Raw genomic sequence first — 22,858 nt, 5'->3', positions numbered from 1 at the left:
CCGGCGTTTATTCCGTGAAGGCCGTGTATTTTATGTGGTGTGGCTGCTAGCCCCTCACTGGCCGGAGGGTCGGTGCTGGGGCTTGCCGATTTTTGTCATCATAAAACTAGACACTTCCTCCAGACAAAACCTCAAAATCGGAGAATCCGGTCCCCTATATTTAAACGATGCCGGACATCCACACAGTCAGATCAGAAACAGAGAGATGTCTGCAAGCTCACCTGCCAGCCCAGCTCTGATATTGCAATGTTGACTCCCTATGCGGCCTCCTGGACCATGTGTAGGTGTGCAGGAATGTGCTCTAACAATCTGATGGGTGGAGAAGGCCAAACAGGGAAACCAACACTACATGGGCGCAAGTGGCTGATGATGTCAGTGCCCAGAAGGCACACAAGAGGTCAGTCAGACAGTGTCAAAAAAAGGATTAACCACATTATTCGCTCTGCCAGGGGCATTTCATCACATGGTTGCATAAGCACAAAGATTCCAATACGCCAGTGTCCAAGACCCAGTGGCAATGGCATGTCTTACCTCACAACCCCACTTCAGTGCATCCACGCTATGCTGGAGTGACCACTGTGCCTCCTTCACCCCTCAGTAGACATGGAAGGGGGGTGTGTGGGCAGATGGGGGAGGAAATGTGGGGGGAACCAGTAAACTCCCCAAATGACATGCCTCTCTGACCCTTCCCCTTGAAGGCAGATGGGTGGAGAGCTCTGGAAGGAGTGACGAGAAGAATGGCATCAGATGGATGGAATAGCTTGGATCATGCTGGCATGGGAGGGATGAGAGGGGCAGGATGACATTGGAGACATGGCGTGTGGATACTTCGGGTGCAAGGGGATGGCATGGAGGTTGGGATTAGAAAGGTGGATGGCAGTAGCATTGGAGAAGTGGGAAACAATAAAACAATGCATTTTCATCAGGGTGATCTTTCAGTTTCTCAATCGATGCTCCCAATTTCTACAGTTAAAACTTCAATTCCTGAAACTTTATATTCGGGAACATATCAAACATGAACTCGACATTTGCAAAAAGGGCATAAATTAGTTTTTTCATCTAACTCTTCAATATATTATATAATGTTTAATTTCTCACACTCCTGATATTTACATTCTATCAAGGTGGTAATCGAGATGATGAAGAATCGCAATCATTTCCGAAAAATGGGTCACCTGATCATAAAAGCAAGTTACCTCCTGGGCCAGACATATCAGAAACTGGAACAAGTAAGTTATTAGCCATTTTTACCTAACATTATATTTCATTTTTCCAAATGAATCCCTATTTGTACATCATTCAGGTAAAACATAACTTTAGATTTGAAGTTTCTATCTTCCAAGTTCAATGACAAAAAGGCATCAAAATGTTAATGCAAATGAACATGCAAATTAGGAGCAAGAGTAGACCACTTGGCCCTTTGAACCTGGTCCTGTGTTCAATAAGATTATGGCTGATCTGATTGTAACCTCAACTCCACATTCCTACCTAACCCTGATAATCTTCACCCTCTTGCTGAGTAAGAAAATATCTACCTCTGCCTTAGAAATATGCAACAACGCTCTTCCACCATCTTTTGTGGAAGAGAGTTCCAAAGACTTGTGACTCTCTGAGAGAAAACATTTCTCCTCACCTCTATATTAAATGGACCACGCCTTCTATTTAAACAGCGATCCAGACTAATGCAGCCTGAAGTTATCCAAATATTTAGGCCGGGATTCTGCAATCCCGCGGCCAAGTTCTGACGCCGGCTTGAAAAGTGGCGCCAACCACTCCGGCATCAACGGTCCCCGATATTGAGGAATGCTCCCCTTCCCAGGGGGCTAGTTCGGCGCCGGAATGGTCCCCGCTGCTCCAGCCAGCGTTGCACGACCGGCGCGATTTGGAACTCAAAGGACAACACCAATTTGAGCACAGTACACATTGTGGTGGTATGAATGGGAGCACTGCCATTGGTGCAGAGCATTGGTTTCCCATTGGCGCTGGTTGGTCATGTGCCTCTCATCTGATTGGCTGGGACTAGTCATGTGACTGCTCACCAATTGGTCGATAGGCAAGTAGACCCCGCCTCCGAGGCGGGGTATATGTACCCAGAGTTCCCGGCGGTCGGCCTTTCTCTGTAGTCGACCACCGGGCTAACAACTAGCTGATTAAAGCCTAAGTTTGGACCTTCATCGTGCCTCGCGTCCAATTGATGGTACATCACACATGCACTTCAGACAACGTGAGATAGCAGCAAATGAGAATAACTCGAGAGGATTTAAACTAGTATGGCGCAGTGGTGGGAACCATAGCGTTAGCTGAGAAGGTGCAATAACTGAAAGGGAAATAGAGAAGAAAAATAAGAAAACAACAACATCACCCATTCTGCTCAAACGCAGCGTCCTGGAGTTTGATTCAACACCAGAAGTATAGCAGGTAAGGCAGATGAATGTAGAGCACTGATTAGTACTTGGAACGATGATGGCAGTTGAATGTTGGAGGATACAGATGCTTCAGAAGAGATAGAGGGGATGTCAAAGGGGTGGGGAGTAGCATTACTGGTTAAGGAGAATATTATAGCCGTACTATGGGAGGACACCTCGGAGAGCTCCTACAAGGAGGCAATCTGGGTAGGGCTCAGGAACAGGAAGGGGGCAATCACAATGTTGGTGGTTTATTACAGGCCCCCCAACTACCAGCGAGAGATAGAGCAGCAGATAGATAGAGAGATTTTGGACAGGTGCAAAATTAACAGGGTTGTGGTAGGGTATTTTAACTTCTCCTATATTTACTGGGCCACACTTATTGCTAGGGGCTTGAATGGGGCAGAGTTTGTAAGGTATATCCAGGAAGGCTTCTTGATGTAATATGTAGCAGTCCAACTAGGGAAGGACCTGGGTTTGGGGAATATGCTTGGGCAGATGGTTGAGGTTTCAGGAGGGGAACATTTTGGGATTAGTGACCATAATTCCGTATGTTTTAGGGTGCTATTGGATAGGGTTGAGTGTTAAGGTACTAAACTGGGGAAACGCAAATTACGATAACATTAGCAGGAACTGAAGAATTTGGATTGGGTGCAGCTGTTGGAGGGTAAATCAATATCAGACGTGCAGGAGTCTTTCAAGCGACAGTTGATTAGGATTCAGGAAAGTCACGATCCTGAGAGAACGAAAGATAAGTATGGGAAGTTTAGGGAGCCTTCGATAATGAGGTATATTGTGAACCGTGTCAAAAAGAAAAGGAGGCTTTTGTACAGTGTAGAAGGGTGGGGACAATCGAAACCCTTGAGGAGTATAAAGAATGTAGGAAGGTACTTAAGTGGGAAATTAGGAAGGTGAGGAGGGGTCATGAAAAGTTCTTGGCAAGTAGGATCAAGGTGAATCCCAAAGCTTTTTACTCATATGCAAAAAGCAAGAGGGTGACCAAGGGAAGGATTGGACCACTTAAGGACAGTGGGGGAATCTATGTGTTGAGCCAGAGGAAATGCGCGAGGTACTAAATGAGTACTTTGCATCAGTGTTCACCAAAGAAAAGGAGTTTGTGGAAGATGATTCTTGGGTAGGGTGTGTGGATACTCTGGGTTATATTGACATCAAAAAGGAGGAGGTATTGGATGTTTTAAAAGACATGAAGGTAGATAAGTCTCCTGAGCCCGATAAAACCTACCCCAGATTACTGAGGGAAGCAAGAGAGGAAATTGCTGGAGCCTTGACTGACATCTTTGTATCCTCATTGGCTACAGGTGACGCTCTAGAGGACTGGACATTAGCTAATGTGGTACCGCTGTTTAAGAGAGATAACAAGGAAAATCCAGGAAACTATAGGCGGGTGAGCCTCACGTTGGTAGTAGGTAAATTATTGGAGAGAATTCTCAGGGACAGGATTTATACCCATTTGGAAACAAATGGACTCATTAGTGACAGACAGCATGGTATTGTGAAGGGGAGGTCGTGCCTCACTAACTTGATCGGGTTTTCTGAGGCGTGACAAAAATGATTGATATGGGGAGAGCGCTGGATGTTGTTTACATGGGCTTCAGTAAAGCCTTTGACAAGGTGCCTCATGGCAAACTGGTACAAAAGGTAAAGTCACACGGGATCAGACGTGAGGTGACAAGATGGGTACAAAACAGGCTCGGCCACAGAAGGCAGAGGGTAGCAGTAGAAGGGTGTTTTTCTGAGTGAAAGATTGTGATTAGTGGTGTTCCATAAGGATCGGTGCTGGGGCCTCTGTTGTTTGTTGTATACATAAGTGATTTGGAGGAAAATGTAGCTGTTCTGATTAGTAAGTTTGCGGATGACACCAAGGTTGGTGGAGTGGCAGATAGTGTTGAGGACTGTCAGAGGAAAGAGCAGGTGATAGATAGGTTGGAGGCATGGGCAGAAAAATGGCATATGGAGTTTAATCCGGACAAATGTGAGGTAATGCATTTTGGTAGATCTAACATAAAGTAAATGCAAAACAATTAGGAATATAGAAAGTCAGAGAGATCTACACAAGTAGACAAAGTAGTCAAGAAAACACATAAAATGCTTGCCTTCATTGGACGGGGCATCGAGTATAAAAACTGGCAAGTCATGCTACAGTTCTAGAACCTTGATAAGGCCACACTTTGAATATTGCGCACATTTCTGTTCACCACACTACCAGAAAGATGTGGAGGCTTTGGAGAGGATGTTTACCAGGATATTGCCTTGTCTGGAGGGTGTTAGCTATGAGGACAGGCTGAATAGACTCGGACTGATTCGATTAGAGCAATGGAGGTGGAGGGGTGACAAGATAGAGATCTATATGATTATGAGAGGAATGGATTGAGTGGATGGGCAGGCACTCTTTCCCAGGGTGGAGAGGTCAGTCACTACTGGGCACAGGTTTAAGGTCCATGGGGCAAAGTTTAGAGGAGATGTGTGAGGCAGGTTTTTTACGCAGAGGATGGTGAGTGCCTGCCAGGGGAGGTTGTGGAAGCAGATACATTAACGGTATTCAAAAGGCATATCGACAAATACATGGATAGGATGGGTATCGAGGGATACGGCAGGATAAGTGCTGAGGGTTTTTGCCAAGGGTGGTATTATGACTGGTACAGGCTTGGAGGGCCGAAGGGCCTGTTCCTGTGCTGTATTGTTTTTTGACGTGAATGAAGGAGCAGACTGGAAGAGTGAATGGCTGTGTGGTACCATTTAAATATTGGCACTATGAGGTGATGGTGTGGCAGGATAACTCAATGTGATTTGATGTGTTCCTCACATGTGTATAATTTTTAAAAACTAAATTGAGAGTGCCCAATTATTTTTTTCCAATTAAGGGGCAACTTAGCATAGCCAGTCCACCGACCCTGCACATCTTTGGGTTGTAGGGGTAAAACCCACATCAACTAGGGGAGAACGTGCAAACTGCACACAGACAGTGACCCGGAGCCGGGATCGAACCTGGGACCTCAGCGCCATGAGGCAGGAGTGCTAACCACAGCACCACCATGTTGCCCCTCACACATATATAATTAATGAGCTGAACACCACAGGGTTTGCAGGTTCAGCTGCGTCACTCTCCAGTGAAAGTCACCCCGACTTCCCCTCCCTCCAGTTGCAGGAGACTGAGGTATATTCAGGGCAACGATAGAAAATTACCAGCAACTATTATCAAAAGTAAGATGTAATTTTCCATGGGTACGAAGATATTGACGCGAAAACTCTCTGCAAAATAATAATATTTCTCCTTAGATAAAGATGTAACGAGGTGAGCTAAATACATATGTATTCTTTCACTATTAACCAAATGCGTCATTACCGTATTTCCTGCTCCTTTGTACAATGTGTTTATGTTTTGCATTTTTGTGTTCATGTAGATTCTGAGCAAACCCCTTCAAGTGATCAAAACAGTGAATATAATCCATCGGAAAATTCACCGGATGAGATAAAAGACAAAAGTAAGCCAGGAACTGAGGGCGAAATTCTCCGCCCCCCACGACGGGTGGGAGAATAGCGGGAGGGCCTTCCCGACATTTTTGCCGCCCTCCCGCTATTCTCCCCCCCCCCCCCCCCCCGCCGAAGTCCCGACCCGAATCGCTGCCGCCGTTTTTTTACGGCCGGCAGCGATTCTCAGCTGTTAGATGGGCCGAAGTCCCAGCCCTTTCCGCCGTTTTTACGAACGGCAAACACACCTGGTCTTGCCGTTCGTAAAAACGGCGTCACAAACTCGCTATTAATAACCATGGCACCGATTGGCACGGCCGTACCACGGCCGTGCCAAGGGTGCCATGGGCCCGCAATCGGTGCCCAGCGGGCCCGATGCCCGCGAATGGATACTGCGGGGCGGCTGAGGGGCAACCCGGCCCGCGCATGCGCGGGTTTTGCGCAAAACGCGATGACGTCACCCGCGCATGCGCGGGTTGGAGTCTTCCAAACTGCGCATGCGCGGCTGACGTCATATGACGCGTCAGCCGGCGCTAACTCCGGCAAGCGGGCTTAACGATTTTCATTAAGCCCGTCTTGCCGGAGCCTACGGCGTCGGGCTGCTAGCCCCGACCGGGGACCAGAATCGGTCCCTGGTCGGGAAGGGGCGCGCTGCCGTAAAACCCGCCCGGGTTTTACGGCAGCTTTACGATTTCTCCCGTTTTGGGAGAATCGCGCCCTGAAGGTGAGTCAAGGAGCAGAGTTGAAGAATGATTGGCTGTGTGGTAACATTTAAATATGGCACCGAGATATTGGCGCAATGAGGTGATGGCGTGGGAGAATCAATCCATGGGATCTGATGTGTTCCTCACACATGCATAATAAATTAGCTGAACACCACAAGATTGTGTCTGTAAGGTTCTGACACTCTCCAGCGAAAATCACCCCGACTTCTCTTCCCGCCACAAGGCCTCCAAAAGGGGGAATTCTGTTGCAGGAGACTGAAGTATATTCAGGGCAGCAATAGAAGCCTACCAGCAGTTATTATTAAAAGTAAGATGTAATTTTGCATCATTATTAAGTTATTGATGCAACACCTAACTGAGAAATAGTAAATCTCTGCTCGGATAAAGATGCAATGAGCTGAGCTAAATACATATGTATTCATTCACTGTTAACTAAATGCCCCATTACTGTAGTTCCTGTTCCTTTATACAATGTGTTTATACTGTTTTGTATTTTTGTGTTTATGTAGAATCACAGAAAACCCCTTCAAGCAATCAAAATAATGCTGAAAATCAAAGGGACAGTTCAATGGATAGGCCAGGAACTGAAGGTGGGATCAATGATGAAAGAAATACTTTTAGCAAATTTTTCATCTATTCGCTCATGAGATATGGGCAAATTTGACACCTTCCGCATTGTGAATTCCATGATTCTATGATGCATTTATGCTAATTCTTAATTCTCCTTGAGGTGGTGATCCTTCTTGAATCACTGTTGTTTGTGTTGTGTAGAGACATCCACAGAGCTCTCTGGGAAGGGGTTCTCCAGGTGTTCACCCCTTGTTACGATGAAGCAACGGCAACATTCTTCCAAGTTGGGATTGTGGGAGTTTTGCGGTGTTCCATGTTCGGGTATTCTGCCCTTCTGCTTCTACATGGCACTCATTGCCTGTTTGGCAGGTGGCTTTTCCAGCAATACTTGACCAAAAATATATATAGGGCGGGATTCTCTGACCCCCGACGGGTTAGAATCGCGCGTGCTGGTCGGCGGCCACTGGCAGTGGCCCCGGCGATTGTCCGGCCTGCAATGGGCCAGGTGGCCGTCCGTTTCCAGCCGATCCCGCCAACCTAAATTAGAACAGGTACTTACCGGTGGGACCTGGAAGCGTGGGTATCCTCCGGGGTCCTCGTGTGGGGGTGGGAGGGGGGGGGCGCAGGGGGATCTGGCCCCGGGAGGTGCCCCCACGCTGGCCTGGCCTGCGATCAGAGCCCACCGATCCGCGGGTGGGCCTGTGCTGTGCGGGCACTCTTTCCCTCCGCTCCGGCCGTTGTCAACCTCTGCCCTGGCCGGTGCAGAGAAGAATCCCCTTGCGCAAGCGCTGGGATGATGGCAGCATATGCTGGTGCTCCCGTGCATGCGTCAACTTGCGGCAGCCGGCGGAGGCACTTCGGCGCCGGCCAAGCCCCTGAAAGTGCGGACGTTTCCGCACCTTCGAGGCGGCCCGACGCCGGAGTGGTTCATGCCACTCCTCGGCGCCGGAGTGGCCCGCCCCGCTTGTTCGCGGAAAATCCCGCCCTTGGTGTGTGATGGGATACTTTCCCCTTGCTGGCTGAGTGCAGCTCCAACAACACAAACATCTTGATACCATCCAGGACAACGCAGCAGCCAGCTTGATTGGCATCCCTTCCACAATAATTCACTCTATCCATCACAGACGCACAGCAGCAGTGCCTGCCATCGACATGGTGCAATACAGGCCCTCACCAATGCTGCTGGAGATTAAAGACGAACAGAATAATCCTGTGTATCGGCTCCTTTCTCCCCCCATATCACTTGATCCGTTTAGCCCCAAGAACTACGGGCTGGATTCTCCATTTCAGGGACTATGCCCGCACTTTGTCCTGAAACCTGTGGCTTTAACGCCAGAAAGACTGCCATCGAAAGGCCACAGATTCACCGTCTTGCAGGGGGCTGGCACACAGCTATCATGGAGCTCGCAGCTCCAGCTGCCGATACGGCCCCCCGCACTTCCGGATCAGAGGCTGCGCATGCGCAAGACGGTGGACTCCAGCGGCTGCACCATGCTCCATGGCGGACTGAGACCGCGGACCTGGACCGCAGAAATAGTGCCCTCGATCTGCCGCTCGTCCGATCTGGATCGCCCGCACAATTATGACTCAGTCCCATTGAGGCCCCGCCCGCCAATCGGCCCACCCCTAACTATGTCGGCCACGGACTGAACCTGCAGCTACCTCATGAGTGTTCCGAATGGCAAGGCCACATTAGAAATACGGCGTTGACAGTTCGGCCGGTCGGGGGTGGAGAATAGCGGGGTGGGTCTTCAGCAATGGCCGTAGCTGGTGGATACGCGGCGCAGCGGACTGCCCGTGTACACCGCTTTTCAGGGGCCGGAAAATCGCGGAACCGGCGCCGATCCCAATTTCATGCGTGAAACTGGATTCTCCGCCGCAGTGCTGAACACGATTTCACCGTCGGGGTGCAGAGAATCCAGCCCTTTATCTAATTTACTTGAAATTACACAATGTTTTTGCCTCAACTACCATTTGTGGTAGTGAATTCCACAGATTCACCATCTTCTGGTGGCATAACGTTCTCCGTACCTCAGTCCTAAAATGTTAATCCCTTACCCTAGTCCAGGACTAGTTCTTGGCAAGTAGGATTAAGGTGAATCCAAAAGCTTTTTATTCATATGCAAAAAATAAGAGGGTGGCATAGGGAAGGATTGGACCACTTAAGGACAGTGGGGGAAATCGATGGATTGATCCAGAGGAAATTCGCGAGGTACTAAATGAGTACTTTGCATCAGTGTTCCCAAAGAAAGGTATTTTGTGGAAGTTGATTCTTGGGTAGGGTGTGTGGATACTCTGGGTCATATTGACATCAAAAAGGAGGAGGTATTGGAAGTTTTAAAAGACATTAAGGTAGATAAGTCTCCTGGGCCTGATACAACCTATCCCAGATTACTGAGGAAAGCAAGGGACGAAATTGCTGGGGCCTTGACTGACATCTTTGTATCCTCATTAGCTACAGGTGAGGTCCCAGAGGACTGGACATTAGCTAAACTGGTACTGCTATTTAAGAGAGGTACCACGGAAAATCCAGGAAACTATAGGCGGGTGAGCCTCACATTGCTAGTAGGTAAATTATTGGAGAGAATTCTCAGGGACAGGATTTATACCCATTTGGAAACAAATGGACTCATTAGTGAAAGGCAGCATGGTTTTGTGAAGGGGAGATCGTGCCTCACCAACTTGATCGGGTTTTCTGAGGCGGTGACAAAAATGATTGATATGGGGAGAGCGCTGGATGTTGTTGAGTAAAGCATTTGACAAGGTGCCTCCTGGCAGACTGGTACAAAAGGTGAAGTTACACGGGATCAGAGGTGAGGTGACAAGATGGGTACAAAACTGGCTCGGCCACAGAAGGCAGAGGGTAGCAGTAGAAGGGTGTTTTTCTGAGTAGAAGGTTGTGATTAGTCGTGTTCCACAGGGATCTGTGCTGGGGCCTCTGTTATTTGTCGTATACATAAATCAGTTGGAGGAAAATGTAACTGGTCTGATTAGTAAGTTCGCGGATGACACCAAGGTTGGTGGAGTGGCAGATAGTGTTGAGGACTGTCAGAGGAAAGAGCAGGTGATAGATAGGTTGGAGACTTGGGCAGAGAAATGGCATATGGAGTTTAATCCGGATAAATGTGAGGTAATGCATTTTGGTAGATCTAACATAAAGGGGCAATATACAGTAAAATGCAAAATAATTCGGAATATAGTCAGAACGATCTGGGTGTACAGGTCCATAGACCTTTGAAAGTGGCAACGCGAGTAGACAAAGTAGTCAATAAAACACATAAAATGCTTGCCTTCATTGGACGGGGCACCGAGTAGAAAAGCTGGCAAGTCATGCTCCAGTTCTAGAACCTTGATAAGGCCGCACTTGGAATATTGCGCACATTCTGGTCACCACACTACCAGAAGAATGTGGAGGCTTTGGAGAGGGTGCAGAGGATGTTTACCAGGATATTACCTGGTCTGGAGCATGTTAGCTATGAGGAGAGGCTGAATAGACTCAAACTGATTTGATTAGAGCAATGCAGGTGGAGGGGTGACCTGATAGAGGCCTACAAGATTATGAGAGGCATGGATAGAGTGGATGGGCAGGCACTCTTTCCGAGGGTGGAGAAGTCAGTCACTACTGGGCATAGGTTTAAGGTCCGTGGGCCAAAGTTTAGAGGAGATGTGTGAGGCAGGTTTTTTTACGCAGAGGATGGTGAGTGCCTGCCAGGGGAGGTTGTCGAAGCAGATACATTAACGGTATTCAAAAGGCATATTGACAAATACATGGATAGGATGGGTATCGAGGGATACAGCACTAAGAAGTGCTGAGGGTTTTTGCCAAGGGTGGTATTATGACTGGTACAGGCTTGGAGGGCCGAAGGGCTTGTTCATGTTCTGTATTGTTTTTTGAGGTGAATGAAGTAGCAGACTGGAAGAGTGATTGGCTGTGTGGTATCATTTAAATATTGGCGCTATGAGGTGATGGTGTGGCAGGACAACTCAATGTGATTTGATGCTTTCCTCACACATGTATAATTAAAACAAAAAAAAAATTAGAGTGCCCAATTAATTTTTTCCAATTAAGGGGAAATATGGTGTGGCCAATCCACCTACCCTGCACATCTTTGGGTTGTGGTACCAAGGTGAGAATGTGCAAACTCCACACAGACAGTGGCCCAGAGCCGGGATCAAACCTGGGACCTCAGCGCCATGAGGCAGGAGTGCGAACCACAGCACCACCATGCTGCCCCTCACACATGTATAATTAATGAGCTGAACACCACAGGGTTTGCAGGTTCAGCTGCGTCACTCTCCAGCGAAAGTCACCCCGACTTCCCCTCCCTCCAGTTGCAGGAGGTTGAGGTATATTCAGGGCAACGATAGAAAATTACCAGCAATTATTATCAAAAGTAAGATGTAATTTTCCATGGGTACAAAGATATTGACACGAAAACTCTCTGCAAAATAATAATATTTCTCCTTAGATAAAGATGTAACGAGGTGAGCTAAATACATATGTATTCTTTCACTATTAACCAAATGCATCATTACTGTATTTCCTGCTGTTTTGTACAATGTGTTTATGTTATGAATGTTTGTGTTCATGTAGATTCAGAGCAAACACCTTCAAGTGATCAAAGCAGTGATTTTAATCCATCGGAAAATTCATCGGATGAGATAAAAGACAAAAGTAAGCCAGGAACTGAAGGTGAGTCAAGGAGCAGAGTTGAAGAATGATTAGCTGTGTTGAAGCATTTAAATATGGCACCAAGATATTGGCGCAATGAGGTGATGGCGTGGCAGGAAAATCCATGGGATTTGATGTGTTCCTCACACATGCATAATAAATGAGCTGAACACCACAAATTGTGTCTGTAAGGTTCTGACACTCTCCAGCGAAAATCACCCCGACTTCCCTTCCCGCCACGAGGCATGGCCTCCAAAGTGGGGAATTCTGTTGCAGGAGACTGAAGTATATTCAGGGCAGCAATATAAGCCTACCAGCAGTTATTATTAAAAGTAAGATGTCATTTTGCATCATTATTAAGTTATTGATGCAACACCTATATGAGAAATAGTAAAACTCTCCTCAGATAAAGATGCAATGAGCTGAGCTAAATACATATGTACTCATTCACTATTAACTAAATGCACCATTACTGTAGTTCCTGTTCCTTTATACAATGTGTTTACACTGTTTTGTATTTTTGTGTTTATGTAGAATCACAGAAAGCTCCTCCAAGCAATCAAAATAATGCTGATAATCAAGGGGACAGTTCAATGGATAGGCCAGGAACTGAAGGTGGGATCAATGAAGAAATACTTTCAGCAAATTTTTCATCTATTCGCTCATGAGATGTGGGCAAAGCTGACACCTTCTGCACTTTAAATTCCATGATTCTATGATGCATTTACGCAAATTCTAATTCTCCTTGAGGTTATGATCCTTCTTGAATCACTGCTGTTCGTGTTGTGTCGAGACATTCACAGAGACCTCTGGGGAGGGGTTCTCCAGTTTTTCACCCCTGTTATGATGAAGCATTCCACGTATTTCCAAGCTGGGATTGTGGGAGTCTTGCGGTGATGTTCCATGTTCTGGTGTTCTGCCCTTATGCTTCTACATGGCACTCAGCACAACAGTCCTGCCTGCCATTCTCGATTTTACCCTACTCGACGTTTCTGTGAAGTACCTTACTCCATTTCCTTTCCCTCTCACAGCAATGCATCAAGCCTTTAGAGGGGGCTTTAGAGAGGGTGCAGAAGAGATTTACCAGGATGTTGCCTGGTATGGAGGGCATTAGTTATGAAGAGAGGTTGAATAAACTCGGTCTGTTCTCACTGAAACGACGGAGGTTGAGGGGTGACCTGATAAGAGGTATACAAAATTTTGAGGGGCATAAACAGAGTGGATAGTCAGAATTATGAGGGGCATAGACAGAGTGGATAATTAGAGGCTTTTTCCCAAGGTAGAGGGGGCAATTACGAGGGGGCATAGGTTTAAGGTGCGAGGGGCAAAGTTTAGAGGAAATGTATGAGACATGTTTTTTACACAGAGGGTAGGGGTGCCTGGAACTCGCTGCCGGAGGAGGTGGTGGAAGCAGGGACTATAGTGACATTTAAGGGGCATCTTGACAAATACATGAATAGGATGGGAATAGAGGGGTATGGACCCAGGAAGTGGAGAAGATTTTAGTTTAGACGGACAACATGCTCGGCACAGGCTTGGAGGGCCGAAGGGCCTGTTCCTGTGCTGTACTTTTCTTTGTTCTTTGTTCTTTGTTCATTGCCTGTTTGGCAGCTGGTTTTTAGAGCAATACTTGACCAAAAATATATACTCTAGCAATGGCACAGAATGTAGAAGACTGTTCCAGTTTACAAAATCTCATTGATTTCGAAGAAGAGTGTTTTTGTTTTCAGATTGTCCTCCTTGATTAACTCGGGATGAAAGATTAACTGAAAAATCCTGTGCATTGGATCCTTTCTCGACTCCATCATGCTCTGAGTGACATGATGCCATTCGAAGATTTTGCTGTGCTAAAGTTGGATGTTACTTACACAGATTTGCAAGTTCTACAGGTCTCCTCTATTGGTGGAAAAGAACTGTCCCTGGCATTTGGAACAGATCAGAATTTGTCGCTTTCGCTAATGTTGCCAACCACTTTCCTGTTTTCCTTCTGTTACAGCAGCATGACTGGATTGAGCAAACAGTCAGTTTCTTTGATTGGGTTAAGCTTCTTTAACTCAGATAGGATTGAAGATTTTACAGCTATATAAATACTGTGGCAACAATAGCAGTTTCGGGGCTTGGAATCCTCAATTCCAAACGATGTACACAAACTACAAAGCACAAGTCAGGTATGTGATGGGATACTTTCCCCTTGCTGGCTGAGTGCAGTTCCAACAACAAAAACATCTTGATACCATCCAGGACAATGCAGCAGGCTGCTTGATTGGCATCCCTTCCACAATAATTCACTCTATCCATCACTCACACACAGCAGCTCTGCCTGCCATCGACAAGGTGCAATGCAGGCCCTCACCAATGCCGCTGGAGATGAAAGATGAACAGAATAACAGAGCCCATTGGCTCCGTTCTCCTCCCATATCACTTGATCCATTTTGCCCCAAAAACTATGGGCTGGATCCTCCGTTTCAGGCACTATACCCGCACGTTGTCCTGAAACCTGTGGCCTTAGCGCCAGAAAAACTGCCATCAAAAGGCCACAGATTCACCGTCTTGTAGGGGGCTGGCATGCGGTTATCATGGAGCTCGCAGCTCCAGCTGCCGATACGTCCCCCCGCACTTCCGGATCAGAGGCTGCGCATGCGCATGGCGGTGGACTCCAGCGGCCGCGCTGTGCTCCATGGCGGACTCAGACCACGGGCCTGGACCACAGAAATAGTGCCCTCGATCGGCTGCTCACCTGGTCCGGATCGCCCGCACAATAAAGATTCAGTCCCGTATGAGGCCCCCCTGCCCTCCAATCGGCCCGACCCCGACTATGGCGGCTGCGGCTGAGCCTGCAGCTACCTCGCGAGTATCCCGAAAGGCTGGCCCACATTAGAAATACGCCATTGAGACTTCGGCCAGTTGGGGGCGGAGAATAGCGGGCGGGCCTCCAGCAATGGCTGCAGCTGGTGGATACGCGGCGCAGCGAACTCCCCGGATACTCTGCTTTTCTGGGGATGGAGAATCGCGGAACTGGTGCCGGTCCCGATTTCATGTGTGAAACTGGATTCTCCGCCACAGTGCTGAACACGATTTCACCGTCGGGGTGCTGAGAATCCAGCCCTTTATCTAATTTACTTGAAATTACACAATGTTTTTGTCTCAACTACTTTTTGTTGTCGTGAATTCCACAGATTCACCATCCTCTGGGTGAAGAAACTTCTCCGTACCTCAGTCCTAAAATGTTTATCCCTTACCCTAGTCCTGCAATGCACCATCGGAAACATTCTTTCTGAATCTACTCAGTTTAATCCTGTTAGAAATGTATAAGTTTCATTGAGATCCTCCCCTCACTCTTCTGAACTCCAATGAATATAATCCTAACAGACTTAGTCTCTCCTCATGTGACAGTCCCGCTATCCCAGGAATCAGCCTAGTAAACCGTCACAGCACTCCCTCCATAGCAAGAACGTCCTTCCTTAGATAAAGAAACCAAAACTGCACACAATACACCAGGTGTGGCCTCACCAAGGTCCGAAACAATTGTAGTAAAACATCCCTATTCCTGTACTCAAATCCTCTTGCAATGAAGGCCAACATACTAGTTGCCTTGTTTACTGTCTGCTCTATCTGCGTGCTTACTGTCAGCAACTGATGCAAGAGGACATCAAGGTCTTGCTGTGTCAACTTCCTCTCTCAACTTGCACCCATTCAAATAATAATCTGCCTTTACCCTGTCAAATTCAATATAGGTCTGTCTGGGCTGTTACCTTGTATTTTGAAATGTCTGCTGTATGCCTCAGGGACTAATTCATACACACTCAATATAGCCTTATACAGCTGGAGAATTGCTGGGTCCGTGGCTGCGCATGCGCATGGCGGTGGGCTTCAGCGGCCGTGCAACATGGCGCCAGCCGCGCGTGGACCTGGCCTGCCAAAAAGTGACCTCTTTGGCCTGGCTCGCCACCACCGGACCACCCCTCACTAGTGCCCCAGGCCCCGCCAAAGCGCCCAATGCCCGCGGATCGGCTCCTCCCCGACTGTGGTGGCACTGGACTTAGTCCGCAACCGCCAGGCTGAGTTCCCGAAATTAAATATCACACACGATCGGCGCCATCGGGAACTCGGCCCATCGGAGGCGGAGTATCGGGGGGAGGGCCTCAGATAACGTCCTGAGGCCGTCCCGACTACGTGCGGCATACTCCTAGAGTACGCTGTTTTGGAGGGGGCAGAGCATCGCAAAAGCAGCACCGTCCCCGATTTGAGCCAATGTGGATTCTCCGGCCAGTCGGGGGTGATCACAGAAACCCGCCCATCATCTCTCAGCAATACATAAACCTCATGAGTTCTATCCGCCAAACTACTCTGTAAGAGCAATGTTTAGATTTCTTTAGGCCATTTCATTTGCTTAACCACCTTCTCAAACGTAATAAAGAATGCCTCCACATCCCTTTCCTCAGTTGTTCCTGGGGTTTCGGTTGGAGGTGGTTGTTTCACCATCAGCACTTGTTTCAGCATCTTAGATCTCTCTTTTGTATCCCAGTCTTTTAAACTGGTATTCCCTGCCTCGGTTACTTCTCCCCAAAAAAACCCACACCTGCAAACACCTTTGCTTAACATAAAACTAAACAGATTTTTTACTTTCAGAAACACTCAATTAAACTCACTTAAATCTATACCTTGGGCGGGATTCTCCCCTACCCGGCGGGGCTGGGGGTTCCGGCAGGATGGAGCGACGTGAACCACTCCGGCGTCGGGCCGCCCCAAAGGTGCAGGAGTTTCCACACCTTTAGGGACCAAGCCCTAACATTGAGGGGATAGGCCCGCACTGGAGTGGTTGGCGCCTCGCCGGCCGGTGGGAACGGCCATTGGTGCCACGCCGGCTGGGGCCGATGGGACTTCGCCGGCCGGCGGAAGTCCACGCATGCGCCGGAGCGTCAGCGGTTGCTGACGTCATCCCCGTGCATGCGCATGCGAGGGGGTCACTTCCTCCTCCGCCATCGTGAAGACTATGGCGAAGGCGGAAGGAAAAGAGTGCCCCATGGCACAGGCCCGCCCGCCAATCGGTGGGCCCCGATCGCGGGCCAGGCCACCATGGGGGCACCCCCCAGGGCCAGATCGCCCCCCCCCCCCCCCAGGACCCTGGAGCCCGCCCGCGCCGCCTGGTCCCGCCGGTAAGGTAGGTGGTTTGATTCACGCCGGCGGGACCGGCATGACAGCGGCGGTTTTCGGCCCAACGCGGGCCGGAGAATTGGCGGAGGGGGGGGGCCCGCCGACAGGCGCGGAGCGATTCCCGCCCCTGACGAATCTCTGGTGCCGGAGATTTCAGGATACGGCGGGGGAGGGATTGGCGCCGGCCCCCGGCGAGTCTCTGACCCGGCGGGGGGTCAGAGAATCCCGCCCCTTATTTATTTTTTAAAATAAATTTAGCGTACCCAATTTGTTTTTTCCGATTAAGGGGCAATTTTTAGTGTGTTCAATCTACCTACCTTGCACCTCTTTGGGTTGTGGGGGCGAAACCCACGCAAACACAGGGAGAATGTGCAAACTCCTCACGGACAGTGACCTAGAGCCGGGATCAAACCTGGGACCTCGGCGCCTTGAGGCAACAGGGCTACTGCGCCACTGTGCTGCCCTCTCCGCCCCTTATTTCTAACAGCCAGCAATACAAATACAGATCAAATGGAACTTCCTCTGCTTCCTGACATAGTTGTCGTCATTTTAGGACAAGATACACCCCTTTTTTGCCAGATCAGTTTCAATTAAATATTCGGCTTACAACTCCACTGATTTATCCTTGCATTGAAGTACATGATGGTTCTACCACAGGAAGATCTTTTGCTATTAAATTCCTGAGCCACTTTTATAATTGTGCTAGGCAATTATATCAGTAACATTTGAATTAATGTGGCTAGGGTATGTTCAGGGCAGTATGAGAAGCCTACCAGCAGTTAATGATCACAGTGGGAAGCAATATTGTATTATTCTTACGGTCCTTAATGCAGCACATTAAGATCCCAGACCAGACCCCAACATATGATAGGATTCCAGACTAGAACCCCAAACACTTTTACATTTGTTAATCTGTAAGGAAATGATACTTTGCTCCAGCAGTGATTCTAATGACAAATAGGAATGTGTTCTTTTTTTTTTTTTTAAATAATTTTTATTGAATTTTTCAAAATACAAACATTTTAACCCCCCCTACATTCACATTTAAATTATAACACAACAAAGTCAAACCCCCCTACTTAACAAGAAAAAGAAAGAAGTCTCCCCCCCCCCTACCCGCGCGTCCCCCCCACCCCCCCCCCCACCCCTCCCCCGCCGGCGAACCGACAGTCAGACCAACTTATCATTTCTAGCAGCGTCCTCGGGCAGGCCTTGCCCGTGCCACCACCGCTACCGTACTTCCTTCGTCTTTGTCCCCCCTCCTCCCCCCTCCCTCCCGCCCTCCCCTCCCCTCCCGGGTTGCTGCTGTCACGGCCTCAGTTTCTATCTCTGATCCAAGAGGTCTAGGAAGGGTTGCCATCGCCTGGAAAACCCCTGCACCGACCCTCTCAGGGCTAATTTGATCCTTTCCAATTGGATGAAGTTTGCCATGTCATTTAACCAGGTGTTAACACTCGGAGGCCTTTCGTCCCTCCACTGAATCAAGATCCTCCTCCGAGCCACCAAGGACGCAAAGGCTAATATTCCAGCCTCCCTCGCCTCCTGTACCCCCGGTTCCACCCCAACCCCGAAGATCGCAAGTCCCCATCCTGGCTTGACCCTGGACCCCACCACTCTCGACACCGTCCCTGCCACCCCCTTCCAGAACTCCTCCAGTGCCGGACATGCCCAAAACATATGTGCATGATTCGCAGGGCTTCCCGAACATCTAATACACCTGTCTTCACCCCCGAAAAACCGACTCATCCTTGTCCCCGTCATGTGGGCTCTATGCAGTACCTTAAATTGAATGAGACTTAGTCTCGCACATGACGACGACGAGTTGACCCTCTCCAGGGCGTCTGCCCATGTCCCGTCCTCTATCTGTTCCCCCAGCTCTAACTCCCACTTATCTTTCAGCTCCTCTACTGGTACCTCCTCCACCTCCTGCATAATCTTATAGATGTCCGAGATCTTCCCCTCCCCGACCCAGACCCCTGATAGCACCCTATCACTCACCCCCCTGTCGGGGAGCGCGGGGAACCCCTCTACCTGTCGTCTGGCAAATGCCTTCACTTGGAGGTACCTGAACGTGTTCCCCGGGGGGAGCCCAAATTTCTCCTCCAGCTCTCCCAGGCTCGCAAACCTCCCCTCTATAAACAAGTCCCTCAGTTGTCTAATACCCGCCCTCTGCCAGCTCTGGAATCCCCCTCCTGTGTTTCCCGGCGCAAATCTGTGGTTCCCTCTTAGTGGTGCCCCTATCAGACCTCCCACTTCCCCCCTGTGTCGCCTCCACTGCCCCCAGATCTTGAGGGTGGCCGCCACCACCGGGCTCGTGGTATACCTCGTGGGAGGGAGCGGCCATGGTGCCGTTACCAGTGCCCCTAAGCTTATGTTGCCGCAGGACGCCCTCTCCATGCGCTTCCAGGCTGCCCCCTCCCCTTCCATCATCCACTTTCGTACCATCGATGTATTTGCCGCCCAGTAATATCCTGAAAGGTTGGGTAACGCCAGCCCTCCACTATCTCTACTCCGCTCCAATCTCGGGGTGCCATGTGCCCACACATACCCCATGATACAACTCGTTACCTTCTTGAAAAAGGCCCTGGGGAGGAAGATGGGCAGACACTGGAACAAAAACAAGAACCTCGGGAGGACCGTCATTTTAACTGACTGCACCCTCCCTGCCAGCGACAGCGGCACCATGTCCCACCTCTTAAACTCCTCCTCCATCTGTTCCACCAGTCTGGAAAAGTTCAACTTGTGGAGGGTCCCCCAGTTCTTTGCCACCTGCACCCCCAAATACCTAAAACTTTTAACTGCTCTTTTGAAGGGGAGCCTCCCAATTCCCTCCCCTTGGTCTCCCGGGTGTATTACAAAGACCTCACTTTTCCCCAGATTTAATTTATATCCCGAAAAGTCCCCGAACTCCGCTAGTATCCCCATTACCTCCGGCATTCCCCCCTCCGGGTCTGCCACATACAACAACAAATCATCCGCATAGAGCGAGACCCGATGTTCCTCCCCTCCCCTTGTCAGTCCTCTCCACCCCCCTGAACCCCTCAGTGCCATCGCCAACGGCTCAATCGCTAATGCAAAGAGTAAGGGAGATAGGGGACATCCCTGCCTAGTACCTCGATGGAGCCCAAAATATTCTGACCTCCTCCCGTTTGTTACCACACTTGCCATCGGAGCTGAATAGAGCAGTTTTACCCACTTGATAAATCCCTCCCCAAACCCAAACCTTTCCAACGTCTCCCACAAGTATTCCCACTCCACCCTGTCAAATGCCTTCTCCGCGTCCAGCGCTACCACTATCTCCGCCTCCCCTTCCACTGCTGGCATCATAATCACATTTAACAATCTCCGGACATTTGTGTTAAGTTGGCGTCCCTTCACGAACCCCGTCTGGTCTTCATGGACTACCCCTGGCACACAGTCCTCTATCCTGGTTGCCAGGACCTTTGCTAACAGCTTGGCGTCAACATTCAGGAGGGAGATGGGCCTGTAGGACCCGCACTGGACCGGGTCCTTGTCCCGCTTCAAAATCAAGGAGATCAGGGCCTGCGACATTGTTGGGGGCAGTACCCCCCCCTCGCGCGCCTCATTGAAGGCTCGCACCAGCACTGGACCCACCAAGTCCATAAATTTCCTGTAAAACTCCACCGGGAACCCATCCGGCCCCGGCGCCTTCCCCGCGTGCATCTGGCCTATCCCTTTAATTAGCTCCTGCAGCTCTATCGGCGCCCCCAACCCTTCCACCAGCTCCTCCTGTACCTTTGGGAACCCCAATTTGTCGAGAAAGTTCTTCATTCCCCCTCTCCTCTTCGGCAGTTCAGACCTATACAATTCCCTATAGAAGTCCCTAAAGACCCTATTCACCTCTTGCCCCTTCTGCACTACATCCCCACCCCTCTCTCTCACTCCCCCAATCTCTCTGGCTGCATCTCGCTTACGAAGCTGGTGTGCCAGCATCCTGCTCGCCTTTTCCCCGTACTCATACGCCGCACCCTGCGCCCTTCTCCACTGCATTTCCGCCTTCCTAGTGGTCAGTAGGTCGAACCTGGCCTGCAAGCTACGCCGCTCCCTTAATAGCCCCTCCTCTGGCGCCGCCGCATATTTCCTATCTACTTCTAGGAGCTCCCCCACCAGCCTCTCCCTTTCCTGCCTCTCCTTCCTCTCTCTGTGTGCCCTTATGGAGATCAGCTCTCCTCTAATCACTGCTTTCAAGGCCTCCCAGACCGTCCCCACCTGCACCTCACCTGTGTCATTCGTACCCAGATAGTTCTCAATGCCCGTTCTCACCCTTCTGCACACCTCTTCGTCCGCCAACAGCCCTACATCCAGGCGCCACAACGGGCGTTGGTCCCGCGCCTCCCCCATGTCCACGTCCACCCAATGTGGTGCATGGTCCGATATCGCAATGGCCGAGTACTCCGTGTCCTGCACTCTCGGTATCAGCCCCCTGTTCAATACGAAAAAATCGATCCTAGAGTACACTCTGTGGACGTGGGAGAAAAAAGAATACTCCCTCGCCCTAGGCCTACCAAATCTCCATGGGTCTACCCCTCCCATCTGCTCCATGAACCCCCTTAACACCTCTGCCGCTGCCGGCCTCCTATTCGTCCTGGAACTCGATCTATCCAGCCCAGGGTCTAACACCGTATTAAAGTCCCCTCCCATGATCAGGCCCCCTGCCTCCAGTCCCGGGATGAGGCCCAGCAGGCGCCTCATAAAACCCGCGTCGTCCCAGTTCGGGGCATACACATTTACCAGTACCACATTCTCTCCCTGCAGCCGGCCCCTCACCATCACGTACCTGCCCTCCTTGTCTGCCACCACCTCTGCCGCCACAAACGACACCCTCTTTCCCACCAAAATCGCCACCCCCCGGTTCTTGATATCCAAGCCTGAGTGGAACACCTGCCCCACCCACCCCCTTCTCAGGCGGACCTGATCTGCTACCCTCAAATGAGTCTCCTGCAGCATTGCTACATCAGCCTTCAGTCCCTTCAGGTGTGAGAAGACCCTTGATCTTTTGACCGGCCCATTCAGCCCCCTTACGTTCCACGTGATCAATCGGGTCGCAGAGCGACCCGTCCCTACTCCCTGTCGATTAGCCATGTCTTGTCCCTTGCTCGCCCCGGGTCATCCCTTCTTTTCTGACCCGCTTCCCATAGCGATGCCCCCCCCCCCCCCCCCCCCCCCCCCGGCTCTCCCCTTCTCGTCCCTGGTCTTTCCAGCAGCAACCCGGTGTCCCCCCCCAGCCCCCCCCCCCCTTCCCCCCCCCCCCCCCCCTGGCCAGGACCCCTCCTAGCCGCGATGTACCCCACATCGTACTCCCGAGAGTCAGCTGGTCTCCGCTGACCCGGCTGCTCCTGCCACATTCCGACTCCTCCCGGTTCACCCCATCTGCGCCCGTGAAAGATCCCCTTAAAACCCCCGAGAAAGACCCGCATAATCAACCCGCTCCCCCCCGTCCCGTCTCCCCAACTTAACGGTATAAATACAAATACCCAATGGCAACTAAATACATAAATACTTAACTACATACTTAAATAACAAAATAATTAACTAACTATCAACTAACAGTGTGCCCAACCATCACCCTCCATCAAACAGTATAAATAACCGCAGATAACCATAACCCGAAAAGAAAAAAAGAACAAAAAACCCCCCCAAGCCCCCAAAGAAAAAGGGTAAGAGGGGTAAATAACTAAGGGAAATTGGAAACGGGAAAAAACACCCCATAAGAAGCCAACGACCCACAATAGAGATTTCAACAGTACAAATATACAGAAACACCCAACAACTCGAAACCTTCAAAATATTCAGAAAAGTCAACCGTTCGAGAAAAAACACCC

The 22,858-nt window shown here is 49.8% G+C and overlaps 1 protein-coding gene across 1 annotated transcript in view; it reads left to right on the top strand.

Annotated features, from left to right (window-relative positions):
• Positions 1–16,433, top strand: part of LOC119970954 (dentin sialophosphoprotein-like) — a 165,850-nt gene extending 149,417 nt beyond the window's left edge. Inside the window, exons 28-33 of the mRNA XM_038806066.1 lie at positions 1,125–1,229; positions 5,828–5,908; positions 7,129–7,209; positions 11,784–11,882; positions 12,396–12,476; positions 13,592–16,433. Of these exons, the coding sequence (XP_038661994.1) occupies positions 1,125–1,229; positions 5,828–5,908; positions 7,129–7,209; positions 11,784–11,882; positions 12,396–12,476; positions 13,592–13,605 (461 nt within the window). The 3' untranslated portion in view covers positions 13,606–16,433. The remainder of the gene's footprint in view (positions 1–1,124; positions 1,230–5,827; positions 5,909–7,128; positions 7,210–11,783; positions 11,883–12,395; positions 12,477–13,591) is intronic.
• The last annotated feature ends 6,425 nt before the right edge of the window (positions 16,434–22,858 follow it).

This window comes from Scyliorhinus canicula, chromosome 9, assembly GCF_902713615.1.
Source record: "Scyliorhinus canicula chromosome 9, sScyCan1.1, whole genome shotgun sequence".
Lineage (NCBI taxonomy): Eukaryota > Metazoa > Chordata > Chondrichthyes > Carcharhiniformes > Scyliorhinidae > Scyliorhinus > Scyliorhinus canicula.
Note: the sequence above shows the minus strand (reverse complement) of the source record. Positions and strands in the feature narration are given on the sequence as shown.